The sequence below is a fragment of the Triticum aestivum genome, chromosome 2D (genome assembly GCF_018294505.1).
Source record: "Triticum aestivum cultivar Chinese Spring chromosome 2D, IWGSC CS RefSeq v2.1, whole genome shotgun sequence".
Taxonomy (NCBI): domain Eukaryota; kingdom Viridiplantae; phylum Streptophyta; class Magnoliopsida; order Poales; family Poaceae; genus Triticum; species Triticum aestivum.
In genome coordinates this window covers 624,239,432-624,257,298 of record NC_057799.1, presented here as the reverse complement: position 1 = coordinate 624,257,298, position 17,867 = coordinate 624,239,432, and the positions used below count along the sequence as shown (strand labels likewise).

The window sequence follows — 17,867 nt, the reverse complement described above, 5'->3', positions numbered from 1 at the left end:
CTTGGATGATGCCGCTATGCTCCTATTCACTTTCAGAGACCGCTCTGAGTTTGCCGGTTTTGCGCGTGAGGCGTAAAACCCTACTCCTGCTTTGGTGGATTGATGGTGGAAAAATGGCGGTGGAGCATAGTACACTTGCCCGGCAAGGGCGGCAGTGGCTACGCGCGTATTGGTGTGTGTTCTCCTACCTTCCAACAACCCTTTCTACGGTTGCCATGGACCTCCTTTTATAGATTAAGGGGTCACCACAATGGCAAATCAGTCATTATGCACTGATAAGATAGCAAACAGTGCTATCATACCTAACTCTGCAGGCTGACAGAGCGCATTAAATGCGCCGCTCAATGTCACATCGTTGGTTGCCCGGCAAGCCCTGCCGGGCCGTCTCGCCAGCTCCACGCCTGCTCGCTTGACACGTTGCAGGACGGGTGTCATCTATAGGCATTTCCTGTAGAAAGAGGATGTCATGTGGCGATCGGCTGCCACTTAATTATCTTGCGGCTTGACACCACACTGATTGACGACGTGGGTCGTGGCGGAGTGGTTGTGTGAGGTGGTTTGGCCTCCGCGAGTCCCGGCGGGCCCTGCCGGGACGTCTTGGACGTCCTCTTCTAGGGGCGACCCCGCCCTTGTCGAGCTCGTCTGCCGGGCAAGGGAGGCTTTTCTCTGGCTTGACCACAATCCTCTTGATCTGCATGTTGGTCCTCCTAAGATCTTGGTTCCTTGCACTCTGATTTGGGTTGATGCATCAATCCTGCTCCCGTGCCTGTGCACAGTACGGGCAACAGACCCAGGGTTTGTTGCACCGACAGGGGGTGACATCATTCCGGAGCTGAGGGTGGCTTCTTATGGTTGGTGAACATGTTTCGGGTCAAATATTGTATAATACTAAAAAAATCTTTATTACTCATCCTCCAAAATGAATATGCAAAACGTGAAGCCTGAATACATACAATGTACGATACAATTACTTGACTATACAATGTACACCACAGATGCTTGATAATAATAGTGACTTCTATGTCTTTTTTAGAGACACACTCAAGCCATGAGACCGGCAACGGCAAGCAAGATGGTGAGGCCAAACCCTGTGGCCTCCATAGAGGTGGCGGCTGCGACAGGCGCCGGCGGGGGAGCACTGCTTGCACTGGGGGCCGCTGGACGGGGCCGGCGAGGAAGAGGATGATCTTGGCACGACGTCGATCTTGACTTTCATTCCCCCGGCACAGTGGCCCGGGTAGCCGCAGAGGAAGTAGCGGGTGCCGGTGGCAGTGAGGGAGACGACATCATTCCCAGAGTTGAGGGTGGCGATGGTGCTGGCGGCGCTGCAGGAGTCGTAGTCGGCCTTGCTGACCTCGAGGACGTCGTGTGCCTGAGGAGAGTATTTGAAGATGATCTGGTCGTTGGGGTGGAAGTTCCTGGAGGACGCCCAGGTGCCGTAGTTGGTGCTGAGGTCCCATGCACCACCTGGCTCGCCGACGTTGTAGATTGCCGCCGATGTGGTGCTCAGGATGGCCATCGCGGCCATGGCGAGGAGAATGGTTCTCGCGGCAGCCATTGCGGTCGAAACTGAAAGGAGAGCTAGCAGGGGAGATTGTAAGGCAGGTGCAGTGTTGATCTTTCGAGCGGAGATTGGGTTTTCTTCTCTAGGTGTCTGTGTCGGGTCCTATATAAGCAATACTAGCTATGCCCAGGTGGGTTGAAGAAACGTGTCCCGGTAGTTGGAAAGCTGGAAGCATAGAATAGACTACGTATATCTGAATTTTGGACTTTGAATGTTTACGTGGGAACACAAGCAAGCTAGGCAGCATGCAGCTACTACTTGGTCATCATAGTCAAACACGTAGTAGATATATAATAGATAATCGATCAACGGAGGATCTGAAGACCGGGCTATGCTGTTGGCCTACCGACTGCTTCACGCTTTGCTTCAGTTTTCTTCAGTATCGACGCGGTCTACGCGACATAGACTATCACAATCCACGTCCCTGCTCACGTACATCAACATTTCTACTCGAAAAACTTTTAACTTCCTTTATTAAATATTTCATCTTTACTACGTGAATTTCACGTTACAAATAATTATATTACAGCCTTTAGTGATTTCTTTTACACCTTTCAAGTTTCAACAACAAAAAAAGTCACAACCTCCAACTTAAAAGGCAAAAGATGAACAAAATTTCCAATATTCCAATCAAGAAGTAAAGCAGTTGAGCCGTACAATTGACCCACACAGTGCATCATCCTGGATTGCAAAATAACATCATCAAGTGAAATAATATTGTGTGATGTATTATTAAACTGAATTAAAGTTTATAAATATCCGCTATGTCTTGCCGGGAATATCTCTCCTCACACGCAAACTTGTAATTAAAATTTCATCACTTTGTTGTGTTTTGAGTAATTCATTCATATGGGGATCCTCTCCATCGGTGATTGTTCACGGAAAACCTAGATATATCATGGTGATGAGGACTACTTTTCATACTAGTGTTGGATATATTTCTTCGGTCTAATTTCCAGCTTTCATACCACATACAATTATCACAATCAAGAATTAAAGCTGTCATACCACATACAATTATCACATTTAAAACTGGTAAAATGGAGCTTTCAGCCTGCAACCAAGTAAACTTCATCTAAAATGAAAGGCCATATTTATCTTGGCAGCAATCGGTAGAAATTTGTTTTGGATCCCAGGCTCTATATCCTCTATGTAACCTCCTGAAAAATTCTAAAATAAGTTTTGAAGTGGCAAAAAAATCCGAAAACAATTTCACACTCATGCATAGATGTGTTTGACGCATGTGTAAAATTACATATGAGATACTTTAACATTTCATTTAAAAAGCAAACACATGCATTTGAAAATACTTATTTTACTAGAATCAGTCCACAATATGAAAATCTTCCGTTAAAGGTCTCTATGTAGCAAAACCTATATATATTTCTTATGAAACATGAGCAGCTATTATTGACCACAGATATTATTATAGTTGACGACGATCACTGTGTACCCGGCGGCACGTTTGTACCGTGCACCTATGCAGAGTGTTCGGCTGCACAGGGCCTCCAAATCAATAGGGCCCCTAATTTTCTATGTAATAGAGTAGTGATAATGACTAATTTAGATCTTATTAATTTAGGTATATAGGTTAACATTATAGTGACCAAATGTAACATCTGTACTTGATATTAAATCAGTACATATAATTAAATCATTCCAAATAAAATATTCTTTATAAAAGTAATGCTTTGGACACTTGGATCTAGATATGTGGATCGTGATAGTCTACGTCATGTCTTCTAGACGGAGTCGATATTGAAGAAAGAGGAAAGGAACGCGTGAAAAGGTCAGCAGGCCAACAGCACAGTCAAGTCTTCCCATCCTATTAGCCTGTACAGGCCTACGTTTTGCTTGTGTTCCCATCTTCACAACATTCAACGTCCAAAATCAAGCAGGTACACGCACTCGACGCTTGCACCAACCTCACACGTTTCTCCAACTCACCCGGGCATAGCCTATTAGCCTGTACAGTATAAATAGGACCCGACACAGCCGCCTAGGAAGCAAACACATTCTCCGCTCAAGGATCAATACAGCACCTGCCTTATAATCTCCTCTGCAAGCTCTCCTTCCGGTTCCAACTGCAATGGCTGCGAGGAGAACCATTCTTCTCGCCATGGCTGCCATGGCCATCCTAAGCACGGCGTCTGCGGCAATCTACAACGTGGGTGAGCCGGGCGGCGCATGGGACCTCAGCACCAACTACGGCACTTGGGCGTCCTCTAGGAACTTCCAAACCGGCGACCAGATCGTCTTCAAGTACTCCCCTCAGGCACACGACGTCCTCGAGGTCAGCAAGGCCGACTATGACTCATGCAGCACCGCCAGCCCTGTCACCACCTTCAACTCCGGGAATGATGTTGTTACTCTCACCACCACCGGCACCCGCTACTACATATGCGGTTTCCCTGGTCATTGCGCGGGCGGCATGAAGGTTAAGATCGATGTCATGCCAGGCTCCTCCTCATCACCCGCCCCAGCCAGCGGCCCAAGTGCAAGCAACGCTCCCCCGCCGACCCCTGTGTCCGCTGCCACCAATGTGGAGGCCACAGGGTTTGGCCTCGCCGTTTTGCTTGCCGTTGCCGGCCTCATGGCTTGAGTGCATCTCTGCAGTCGCAGGCACATGTGTACTTTGCGTATGTAAAGTAATTATTACTAGCAACTATCTGTGTGTATAGTCAAGTAGTTATGTGTATGTTGGACATATTCAAGTTGTGTGTTTTGCTGATTCATTTCGGAGATTAATAAAAAAAATCTTTTGGTCTTGTACAACATTTGTCTTGACACACGTTCTTGCTAAACCGTGAGAACCAACACTTTCATAACTTAAACTTGTATTACAGAAATAAATACTTAGATTAGACATGTAATTTGTATTGCCCCTGATTGTAAATGAACTGTCCCCAAGAACCAGCTGCCACAAATGGTGGAGAACAATTAGGATGCCCCCAACCCCAAACATACTGGATCAAATTCGGCTGGGCAAAAATCCCGTCCTTTGCTGGTGGAGTGCCATACATGTTCCTGTTTCTGGTGTTGCAAGGGACAGTCACCGTTATCGAGGGAGATAGAGAGCCATCGGAGTCGGTGATGGGTGCTTTTCGGGAACGAATTCTTCCCTGAGATCGATGACTATCGACGCTCTGAAGGACCAAAATTTCTGCTGCCCAGGCCCCATCCACCGTAATAAAAACACCTTGGGCGCATCCTTCGGCATCAGGTAAGGCTGGTCATAGTGGTGAGTAACATATACTAGTATCATATGCATGATACTAGTGTATGATAATACATCCATAGTACATAGTATCATAAAGTAGTATTATAGATGGTCTTATTTATTGTCATGCATGACACATACTCCCTCCGTTCCTAAATATAAGTCCTTTTAGACATTTTAAATGGACTACAACATATGGATGTATGTAGACATATTTTAGAGTGTAGATTCACTCATTTTGCTCCGTATGTGGTCATTTGTTGGAAATCTCTAAAAAGACCTATATTTAGAAACGGAGGGAGTAGTAGCATAACATTTATTATGTTACGGTATCTACCTACGTTACTATGACCCTCTCTCTCTTCTTTAATTTCCTGCCACGTAAGCATGTTTGCGAGTCCCAAGTATATGATACTAGTTATGTTATCCTCACTATGACCAGCCTAAAAGTGATTCATCCAGGGATAGGTCATGGCCAATGCAGTGCGATGCAACATTCATCAAGATGGTCCCTACTAGCTAGACCGGGTTGTGCTCTTTGGCCTGCTGACCGTTTCACGCGTCCTCATGGAGCCATTGCCGTCTGATCCAATATCGATGCGGTCTACGCTACAAGACGTTGACCATATTCACAGTTCACAAATATTCTATAAGTAGATCCAATGATACAGCCGCATTTCAACTCCTAATTCTCCTCTCTAAAAAAAAAACTTTCTCTGCTAAAATTGCAAGCTTTCAATTGGCTGAATCCCACGGCACAACTAAATAATATGCCAGCTTTCAAGTTTCAAAAAAAAGTTACATTTTTTATGTTAGAAGGCAAATGGTATTTATTGCACAAAAGTCCAACATTTAAATCAAGAAGAATAGCTTTCATTACATCAAAATGTATTTCTTTGAATTTTTTTTAAACGAGGATAACCCCCAGCCTGTGCATCGGGACGATGCATGCAGCCATATATTAATAAAGCAAAATCCGGCAGCCGAACACCATCGACTCGGAAAAAAACAAAAAAACAAACCCAGAGGCCATATACCTTGCGGCAGTAACTCCCCCAGATAACCACTAACCCTATGATTTAAGACAACATAAACGAAAAATACACAACTCCTATGCTACCCCTTCAAGAAGGAATCACGGCACGTGCGCCGATGATAGCGAGTCCACCACAAGATTGAATTTCAGATTCTCATCCTCAAAGCAAAGCTTCAATCCACCACCTTCAGCAAGGACACGATGCAAGCGCGGGACGACATAGCCCAATCAGAGATCTTGTATTTCCAGCGGAGTTCGTAACCTCGTCGTTGAAGCTGTCTGTACCATCCGCCTTTATCCGTCTACCGACGCCTCGATAGACGGATACCTCTGGAGGAGACAACAGAAGACAAAGACGCCCCATACTGTCTGCCTCCTGCTACTGTCGCTCCACCTTCGATCCAACAGCAACATGCTAAACTTGACACCTCCGCCAGAGCCGTCGTGCGTCACCTGCTGGTAGCAGGCATAACTTGACGTCTCCGTATAAGACGCCGTGCGTAGCATCCGCCGGTAGCACATCCACCGGTGGCTTCACCTGCCGATGACAGGCACCGGTCGACAACTCCGAGAGAGGCTCATGTGTCACCTCCCGAGCCGCATTGAACCCGGTCAGTTGATGGCGTGGACGTCCCATACCGCCACCAGCCTCAGAAGGTCGTCACCATCTCGAGATCCGAACTCCGAGTCGCCCACACGACCCCGGAGTCCACCACCGTTGATGAAGTGGGGCCGCCGCCCCGCTTCTGGGCGCTACAGGGAGCACCCACCGTCACACCAGTTGCTGTCGTTGCCCATACAACGGCAACCGCCGCCATGATCCCGCATCAAGCATCGTCGACGCCGGAGGAAGCTCCGGCCGCAACGCACATCCTGCGACGAGCCCGGACACGGGATCCCAAGATCCTGCTGCCACCGACGCCGCAACAAGGACCCACCACCTGGCCCGTCATCCCCGGTGAAGGAGACGCCGCCACCACCATGGTCGGATCTAGGTCAGCCGTCGCCATCGCCACCGCCAAGAACGAATCCGGGCCGGACACCGCCGCAGCCACCGCCGCCGGCCACGCCCAGCCCCACCTCCATCCTCTGGCCATGTCCAGCCGATCACCACATCATGCCCAGCCGAGCTCCACCCGCGCCCCCAAGCGCCGCCGCCGGGAGCCGCTGCGCTGCCGTGCCTTGGATCAGGATGGCGCCATCGCTGAAGCCATCGTCCCGCGCCGCGTGGCATCGAGCGAGGAGAGGAGAGATCCCCGCCGGCGCCTATGCCGACCAGATCGCCGGCGCGCATCGGCGGCGACGAGGGAGGAAGCTGGAGGATTCCTAGCCCCGGCGGCGGCTAGGGTTTGCCCCCTCGGTCGCTCGCGGGAGTGACGCGAAGGGGTACGATGGAGGCGCGAGGGGGTACGAAGGGGAAGGGACCCTGGTGTCGAGCGTGTATTTGTTTGATATGACAATTAACATGATTAAAATTGGTAAAATGAAGCCTTTAGTCTATGAATTAAGTAGGATAAATGACCCACATTACATCATCTTGGATGTACTGCAAAATAACAATGCGTAAAATAATTGTTGAGCAATATATTATTAAATTCAAGTAAATTTCAAAAAAAGGTCTTTCACGACAATATGGCAGAAATATGTTTACATGTTCTTTTTTTAATTGTTCATTGTTTTTGACATAGCTCACCATCCACGCCGAATGGTATATGTTTTCGTGTTCAGTCCATGTAGCCAATATTTTGACGAAATCTACTTATTATGAAGTGTCAAGAAATTCTGAAAACAAATTCACATACACATGCAGGCGCGCACACACATAGATGTATTTTATGAATGTGTAAAATTCATTACGAGTCACTTTAACATGTCATCTATAACAAAACATATACTTAGCTGGATTTGAAAATTAGCAAACAGTATGTTCACTACACTTTTCCTATTAAAATACTGTCCACATTTTCAACTAAAAAATCACTCTGCACATTTTGAAAATATTAGTCATCATAGACTTAGGAAAACATATTAATGTCTTGATGGTTGTGGCTAGATTGAGACTACTCCCTCCGTTTCTAAATATAAGTCTTTTTAAAGATTTTAATTATAAGTACATACTGATGTATATAGATTCACTCATTTTGCTCCGTATGTAGTTCATATTTGAATCTCTAAAAGGTCTTATATTTAGGAACGGAGGGAGTAATCAAGTCCTAATCAAGTGATATAACCATGTTTATAAACAGATAACATATTGACAGATTTTTTTTTGAAAATTTTGCCCGAATGACCACGTAAAATCTCTTGGATGATATAGCATCAATTGAGACTGAGATCAGGAAATAGCCCTTTTTCATGTTGTTGAAGGCAAAAAGTACTAATCCTCTTAATTTGGGCTAAACTCTTCAATGCAGCCATCACTACCTCATCTTCTATAATATTGGGCACAACCGCTCCTGTAAAATTTACATTTATTCGGCTATGACCAGGAAGGTGTGAAGCCCAATTTTGAACATCTACAGTTGTGTATGATGCTGAAAAATTATTTACATGAGGTGTAGTATATGACGGTTGAGAGTAATTTGCCGAATAGCTAGTAGTAGCATGGCCAATTCTCCCATCCATAAGAATGTGAAACACTTTGTCGCATGCTATTGGAAGTTCCTAGAAGAGGTGTTTCAACTTGATTGACCGAACTCATCATGTTGTTCATTGGCATATAGATTTGTGGGGTTGCCGATGCATGGGAGTTGGCATACATATGTTGCATGTTTCTAAAATTATCTGAAGTTGAAGCATGAAGATTATTCTGAATCGGCTGTTGCACATAATTAGATGCATGATTGATAAAACTAGGGCTAGCCGATACAATATGCTCATTAGACGATCTAGCAACAACATATGCATTATTTGCATCTACATAAGTGAACTGGGTATTCATATTACCTTTGTATATTGCAAACCCTAGATGACGATCTCTTCCTAGCAAGAACGGACTGGAGACCGTTCAAAGCTTCGTCCCCAGCGGAGTCGCCAAAAAGTGTGTTCGTACACAAACACGTCACCATGTACCCTCGACGCCGGGGGTGATGCACTGCAGCTCATGTCGAAGGAGTCCCGGCCGGAAGCGCGGTACGCAGGCAATCCGACGGGTGCTTTTGAGGACCCGAAACCCCACATGCCCGGGAGGGACCCCGTCAGGGCGCACGTTGGTTATGGGCGGCCCTAGGTCGACCTGATCGCCCCTAGGGCCTCGAGGTTCGCCGCCCTGCAATGAAGAAGAACAAGCGAAGAACGAGAAAGAAGAAGAACAAGGGGGAAAGATAAAAATAAAGGTAAAAGTGGTAGATGATTTGTTCGATTATGTGTTGTTCAATCGGCCGTCACCACTTATAGGTATATAAGAGGTGGCTGGACTTCCCGTGCAAGGAAAAGGCTTGGATTCACGTCCAAAACCCTAATCAAATTCGGATCGGTTTTGTCCGAACTTTCCAAAACTGTTCGGTTTAAAACTAGCTGCACCTTGCGGGTCTTTTTTGAGGTGATAAACAACCTTGGATGGAAGCGAGCCCAAAAGCAATCTTGACCGTTTCGACTAGACAAACAACTTTCATGTTCAAAGTGTTTCGATCAGAGGTAATCTTGAGGGCTAAATCACTCGCGCAAAACATGCTATTATTCGCGCTACCTATCAGACAAGGTGTCTAGTGGGGCGCGCCATATTTTGCCTCCCGACAGGGCTGGATTCCGATAACTCTAACTTTTGCATATGAACTCGGATTGGGACGATTTTTATGTCAAAATCAACCGTTTCGATGAGCCGAACATCTTTGATGTTGAAACCTTTTCCATTTGAGGCCAGCTTAGTTGTGTTTCAAGCCATTATTTAATCTGGTGTCAACATGATCATTTCCGAACTTGTCATAACTTGTGCATCCGAGCTCCGTTTTAGACCATCTTCATATCCATTTTGATCTTCTCGAAGAAAGCCATCCCATGGTGACTTCCAATCATAAGTTTGAATTAATCTTGACATATCTTAAAGCAACTTTCACGATTGTGCCACTTTTGAGCGTCAACACATGCCCCCTGTTTTTTGGCAAATTGTACGTCTAGACATACCTCAAGATAAACTAAAAGTGATTCATCAAAAAATTGATAAATTTTGATATTTGTTGCACTATACTAATAATGAATCATTGAAAGCCTCACTATGTACATCACCTATAGCAAGGAAAAGCTCCAATCCGAATAACTATATATGCATATTCGGCTTTGATCATTTGTGCATAAATATTTTAAGCGGCATGAGGCTTCACAGAATAGCACCATAAGGAGATGTATAAACAACACCAACACCTTGGCCATTACTACGAATTTAACCATCAATATATAATCACCATGGTACTAGAGACATAAAGCTGAAATCAGTATTATGCATGATGTCAATATGATGCTCAATAATAAAATCAACCATGATTTGGCTTTACGTAAATTCTGAAAACTAATAAGCCAAGGCACACCTAATCAAAACGTAAGTCCACTTTGCAGTTTTGGTGAATTGGTCTATGCATAATATCTTCAATGGCATCAATTTGACAGATTTCTATGCAAGCACTTATCTCAATCTCTACTCAAACTAAGGACGATGTTAGAATACCACACCGGCCATCTTAGATATATTCTTATGGCGATAGATAAATATCGGCCATTACCACAAGGTCCATGTAGAATTCACCCACCAAAGTATGTATAGCCGAAATAAACAAATGAAATAGCAATAAGATATTTCGGCCCCTTTGTATTAGCAACAAAAATGTAACTAACCAAATGTATAGTAATTTGGTAATACTCTGTCATGATATAGAAAATTATGTTGCCTCCATGGATCAAAATAAGTCTATGGAGGGTAACTTATCATACCTGTGTATGAATTCCATGGCAAAGTCATCAATGGCATTGTTGAAGAAAATGGATGATGTGCTAACCGAAGATTTTGATGTTGTGATGCACACCTTCGGCTTAATTGTTTGTTGCTTCCATTCATCTCTTTCTTCACTTTTATTGTACTTGTTGCAATAGAAGCATGCACATCATTTTTGTTATGAATGATCCTCTTGGGAACCCATGCCATGTTCTTCTGCCTCAGCTCTTGTGTACTAAGATTTTGTAATTCCTTCTCTTGCCAATACATTAAGCCGAGTGAGCATCTCGGTTGTGATTCTGTTTTGACCAATGGCAATTCCTTTTTGGCCTCTTACGACCATCTCTTTTAACACGATAAACTTGCTTGACCACCTCTTTCTTCTTCCTTGAGCTCTGGACCGATTCTTTATGATTGAAACGGTCTTTAACATGTGATTGTTCAAATGTTGATCTTCTCGGAGCTGCATAATATTGATGAGATGGTCTAAAATAAGATGGAGAATGTGCCCTTGTATCGTACATGTCCCATGATGTATATGGATCTATATGAGTATAGGGAGGCATCCATGGCATTGGCATTGGCGGCCCAAAATAAGGATATGAATATGTTGCATTAAAATTCTCACTTTGCCAATACCGATCCTCATATTTGCGCCTTGGGGGTGATCTTGGTTTCTTTGCGTGATTTGGCTGATAAGTATTCTTCTCTTCACTCTTCTTTTGATATCTATCCAATAGTTCAGCGAAGGTGATTTTTTATCTCTTACACTTGCGCTTATTTCGGCCTTTGTTTTCTTTTGGTTTCCTTTCGTCGATCATTGGATTTTCTTGCTGCCCCCCAGTCCTTGGCGTCTCCATTGTAGCTTCTATGGAATTCTCGCCCTCAAGATTATGTTCATTATGCTCTTCAACAACTTCTTTACTTGAAAGCATGATCCCATCACCTGTATTTTTTACCTTCTTTTTAAATGGATCGGCTTGAAGCAGCCGATGCAAAAACTTTCTGCCATCGGGACCAATCGGCATAGACTGGTCATATCTTGGTGTCTCAACAAATTTCAATCGTCCTTTATCAATGGCCGATTTAACTATTTGACGAAACATGTTGCAATCCTTAAAATTATGCTTGGACGAATCATGTAACTTACAATACATTCGTCCCTGGACAGATGGCTCAACATGGTGATCAAGAATTCTATTATAATTATTTCTCAACAACAAATCAAAGATTTGATCACACATGTTTGAATTGAAGGTAATTTTTTTATTTTCTAGCCGATCTTGCTGTGAATACGGCTTTGGAGTTAAGCAAACGAATGGTTCAAATTTTGTATCACCCCATTCGGCTATGATTTTTATTTTGCATTCTTTTACCGATGTCATTGGATAAAATATTATACTAGCATCGTTTTTTTGAAAAGAACCTAACCTTGGCTTTATGTTTCTGAAACAAAAATAGTTAGAACATGCATGCCTCAATTGAGACCAAGGGTAAGCCAAGTATGACACAAGCAAAGCTACCCATATAGATACAAACTTTAAATAAAGCAACAGGGAAAGCTTTGGCTGCAACAATAAGTCATTATCGGTCTTTATAAATGGCGCAATGGGCTGACCGGTATGTTCTATAAGGATTTTATGGCTAACAAGTAAATTACAATTCTTCATTGGTCTTTCAAAATTACTTATAAGGATTTTTCTAATAGATGCATCAACAATAAAGTTTTGACCAAATCTGAAAATAGGTAAATTACTTGCTAAACATACCTCTTCAAATATATTGGGAGAGCATGATGGTGGTGTGACTTGAACAATATCTTGCTCCGCCTTTGGATGGCTCCCCAACGCCTCTTCATCATCTTTTTCTTGATTCCGTGCATCATTACACTAAAGATTTTTGTCGGCCGAACTTTATTCGGCTACTTGTTCTTGTCCTTGAAGTTCATCAATTTCTCTGGCACGAAACTCATAGGGCAGGAAGTAGGTTCCATTAACTTTAGAAAAACCAAGTATGGTCGCTTTGCTATGCTTGCCATGCCCTTTCTTAATAATGCTTGCCTCTTTTCATTTGATGGATTCAGAATATATACTTCTTCATTCGGCTTTTTCAACCGAAGCACTTTCATGTTCTGAATCATCTTTCTTTACATTGATTCTAGCAATTGGCAATGCTTCTTTTACTTGAGCCAATTCTGTTTCTTTTTGTTTCTGGCGGCGAGCGCCAAAATTGGCTTTAATCTTTTTCTCAATTTCAGCCCACTCCGGACATGATTGCCCCCAATGCTTTTAGATTCTTTCGGCAATGGCACATGGGTGTTGCCGAAACTTTGCAATTGTGTAGGGGGTGTATAATATGATGTAGTATTATCTGAAGGCACATGCATTGTTGTAAAATGATGTCTACTACACAACCTTCTTCTTGTAGACGTTGTTGGGCCTCCAAGTGTAGAGGTTTGTAGGACAGTAGCAAATTTCCCTCAAGTGGATGACCTAAGGTTTATCAATCCGTGGGAGGCGTAGGATGAAGATGGTCTCTCTCAAGCAACCCTGCAACCAAATAACAAAGAGTCTCTTGTGTCCCCAACACATCCAATAGAATGGTAAATTGTATAGGTGCACTAGTTCGGCGAAGAGATGGTGATACAAGTGCAATATGGATGGTACATATAGGTTTTTGTAATCTGGAATTATAAAAACAGCAAGGTAACAAGCGATAAAAGTGTGCTAGGAAACAAGGCCTAGGGTTCATACTTTCACTAGTGCAAGTTCTCTCAACAATAATAACATAATTGGATCATATAACTATCCCTCAACATGGAACAAAGAGTCACTCCAAAGTCACTAATAGCGCAGAACAAACGAAGAGATTATTGTAGGGTACGAAACCACCTCAAAGTTATTCTTTCTGATCAATCTATTCAAGAGTCCGTAGTAAAATAACGCGAAGTTATTCTTTCCATTCGATCTATCTTAGAGTTCATACTAGAATAACACCTTAAGAAACAAATCAACCAAAACCCTAATGTCACCTAGATACTCCAATGTCACCACAAGTATCCGCGGGTATGATTATACGATATGCATCACACAATCTCAGATTCATCTAATCTACCAACACAAAGAACTTCAAAGAGTGCCCCAAAGTTTCTACCGGAGAGTCAAGATGAAAACGTGTGCCAACCCCTATGCATAAGTTCACAAGGTCACTGAACCCGCAAGTTGATCACCAAAACATACATCAAGTAGATCACGTGAATATCCCATTGTCACCACAGATAAGCACATGCAAGACATACATCAAGTGTTCTCAAATCCTTAAAGACTCAATCCGATAAGATAACTTCAAAGGGAAAACTCAATCCATTCCAAGAGAGTAGAGGGGGAGAAACATCATAAGATCCAACTATAATAGCAAAGCTCGCGATACATCAAGATCGTCCCGAATCAAGAACACGAGAGAGAGAGAGAGAGAGAGATCAAACACATAGCTACTGCTACACCTCAGCCCCGAGGGTGAACTACTTCCTCCCCATCATGGAGAGCGCCGGGATGATGCAGATGGCCACTGGTGAGGGATCCCCCCTCCGGCAGGGTGCCGGAACAGGGTCTCGATTGGTTTTTGGTGGCCACAGAGGCTTGCGGCGGCGTAACTCCCGATCTCGGTTATTTTCTGGAGGTTTCTGTATTTATAGGAATTTTTGGCGTAGGTCTCACGTCAGGGGGGTCTCCGAGTCGTCCACGAGATAGGGGGACGCACCCAGGGGGGTAGGGCGCGCCCCCCACTGAGGGAGTCCTGGATTAGGGGGTCCTCGAACAGCCGGACTATATACTTTGGCCGGACTGTTGGACTATGAAGATACAAGATTGAAGACTTCGTCCCGTGTTCGGGTGGGACTCTCCTTTGCGTGGAAGGCAAGCTTGGCAATTCGGATATGTAGATCTCCACCCTTGTAACCGACTCTGTGTAACCCTAGACCCCTCCGGTGTCTATATAGACCGGAGGGTTTAGTCCGTAGGACAACAACAATCATAATCATAGGCTAGCTTCTAGGGTTTAGCCTCTACGATCTCGTGGTAGATCAACTCTTGTAATACTCATATCATCAAGATCAATCAAGTAGGAAGTAGGGTATTACCTCCATCGAGAGGGCCCGAACGTGGGTAAACATTGTGTCCCCCGCCTCATGTTACCATTAGCCTTAGACGCACAGTTCGGGACTCCCTACCCGAGATCCGCCGGTTTTGACACCGACATTGGTGCTTTCATTGAGAGTTCCACTGTGCCGTCACGATAAGGCTTGATGGCTCGTCTAGTTGTCAAGGACAACATTACCTCTGGGGGAGCCCTGGCTGTAGGCCAAACTCTCCGACTAGGCGGCTTCGTCATGACCGCCCGTTCGGCCGTCGCGCCGACGATGACTTCTCGGGTCATCAAAAACAGCCTCCACATCGGCTCGGGATTCACCGAGCAGATGGATCCAATGGAGCTCTCTTCCTTGAACGAGCTCTTGGATCGCATCGCCGCCCTGGGAGTCGCTACGGACTATGATCGGATCGGGCTTAAACTCGACCAAAGGGAGATTAACTATCCGCCGGTCACCCATAAGATAGCGGTGGTGGAGGAGCAATGCAGCGATTCTTCCTCTATTTTGAGGACAAACTATATCCGGATTCCCGAGCTCTCCGAGCCGGATACCCGTCTACGGGAGGACATGGCCCAAGCTTCGAACCTAGAATCGGACAGCGGGCCAGAACTATTGGGCAACATCCCGGAGCCCGAACTGCCAAGCTCGGAAACTCCTCTGCCCCTGGGTCTCAGATCGTGTCAGGGTTTGGACCTAAATCTACCCACCCACCCAGACATAAGTGATGCCAGATTCCTCCTTGTAATGAGCAAGGTCAAGGACTGTCGCGAGGAAGATGCAATTTCATTATTTTGCAAAAATTGCACGGACAAGGGAATCCTCAACGCCATAAGTCACCGTGACATAGCACACTTCACTGACTTGGCAGCCATAGTACAGAAGTACTGTGCGATGGAAAGTGCCTGGAAAACCCAAACAAAATTCTGGGATCCTCCGGCTCTCACTAAACCCCCCGTCCGAACTAAAAGGGTGTACTCTCGTAAGTCACCCGATCCAATTACAAACAAACCAAAGCCCACTACAGGGCGTGGAACTGTATTGGAGGGATGGCTCAATGGGCCATGCAAAATTCACAGTACACCGGATACCATGCCAACACACAGCCTTAGAGCATGTTGGATACTCCGGCAGGTGGCCAAGAGCGGCGAGGATCTCCTTGATGACCCACAAGTATAGGGGATCTATCGTAGTCCTTTTGATAAGGAAGAGTGTCGAACCCAACGAGGAGCAGAAGGAAATGATAAGCGGTTTTCAGCAAGGTATTCTCTGCAAGCACTGAAATAATAGGTAACAGATAGTTTTGTGATAGGATAATTTGTAACGAGCAACAAGTAACAAAAGTAAATAAAGTGCAGCAAGGTGGCCCAATCCTTTTTGTAGCAAAGGACATGCCTGGACAAACTCTTATATGGAGAAAAGCGCTCCCGAGGACACATGGGAATTATCGTCAAGCTAGTTTTCATCACGTTCATATGATCCGCGTTCGGTACTTTGATAATTTGGTATGTGGGTGGACCAGTGCTTGGGTGCTGTTCTTACTTGAACTAGCATCCCACTTATGATTAACCTCTATTGCAAGCATCCGCAATTACAACAAAAGTATTAAGGTAAACCTAACCATAGCATGAAACATATGGATCCAAATCAGCCCCTTACGAAGCAACGCATAAACTAGGGTTTAAGCTTCTGTCACTCTAGCAACCCATCATCTACTTATTACTTCCCAATGCCTTCCTCTAGGCCCAAATAATGGTGAAGTGTCATGTAGTCGACGTTCACATAACACCACTAGAGGATAGACAACATACATCTCATCAAAATATCGAACGAATACCAAATTCACATGACTACTAATAGCAAGACTTCTCCCATGTCCTCGGGAACAAACGTAACTACTCACAAAGGATATTCATGTTCATAATCAGAGGAGTATTAATATGCATATAGGATCTGAACATATGATCTTTCACCAAATAAACCAACTAGCATCAACTACAAGGAGTAATAACCACTACTAGGAACCCATAGGTACCAATCCCGGACTTGGAGACAAGAATTGGATACAAGAGATGAACTAGGGATTGAGAGGAGATGGTGCTGGTGAAGATGTTGATGGAGATTGCCCTCGCCCGATGAGAGGAGCGTTGGTGATGACGATGGCGATGATTTCCCCCTCCCGGAGGGAAGTTTCCCCGGCAGAACAGCTCTGCCGGAGCCCTAGATTGGTTCCGTCAAGGTTCCGCCTCGTTGCGGCGGAGTCTCGTCCCGAAAGCTTGCTTATGATTTTTCTTCGGGCGAAAGACTTCATATAGCAGAAGATGGCCACCAGAGGACCAACAGGGGGCCCACGAGGCAGGGGGCGCGCCCCCACCCTCGTGGGCAGGTGGTGGCCCCCTGATGTATTTCTTTCGCTCAGTATTTTTTATTATTTCCAAAAATAACTTTCATGGAGTTTCAGGACTTTTGGAGTTGTGCAGAATAGGTCTCTAATATTTGCTCCTTTTCCAGCCCAGAATTCCAGCTGCCGGCATTCTCCCTCCTTATGCAAACCTTGTAAAATAAGAGAGAATAGGCATAAGTATTGTGACATAATGTGTAATAACAGCCCATAATGCAATAAATATCGATATAAAAGCATGATGCAAAATGGACGTATCACTCCTCATCAACAATACCACAGAGCACCATCCTGTGGAAAATAACTATACAGTATTGACAGTCTTCGAGACTTTCACCTCAAATAATAGGCGCAAGCGAGCACTCCGCAGCCTCGCCGAAGTCTGCCACGTTGCAACAATAAATCCATGGAACGATACGGCCATAACCTTCATTGCCAGTGACGAACCTCAATTCCGAATAGCCCGAGCACCAGCCGCTTTGGTCCTTAGTCCAATTGTGGACGGCTTCCGACTTACTAAAGTGCTCATGGACGGTGGCAGCGGATTAAACCTCATCTACGAGGAGACTCTTAGCAAA

The 17,867-nt window shown here is 44.8% G+C and overlaps 1 protein-coding gene and 1 pseudogene across 1 annotated transcript; one reads left to right on the top strand and one right to left on the bottom strand.

The window, feature by feature from the left end:
- Window positions 1–970: 970 nt before the first annotated feature.
- On the bottom strand, window positions 971–1,625 carry LOC123050530 (mavicyanin-like; annotated as a pseudogene).
- Window positions 1,626–3,587: 1,962 nt separating this feature from the next.
- On the top strand, window positions 3,588–4,392 carry LOC123050529 (mavicyanin). Its single transcript, XM_044473310.1, has one exon. The coding sequence runs from the start codon at window positions 3,654–3,656 to the stop codon at window positions 4,164–4,166; it is 513 nt and encodes a 170-aa protein (XP_044329245.1). The 5' UTR covers window positions 3,588–3,653; the 3' UTR covers window positions 4,167–4,392.
- The last annotated feature ends 13,475 nt before the right edge of the window (window positions 4,393–17,867 follow it).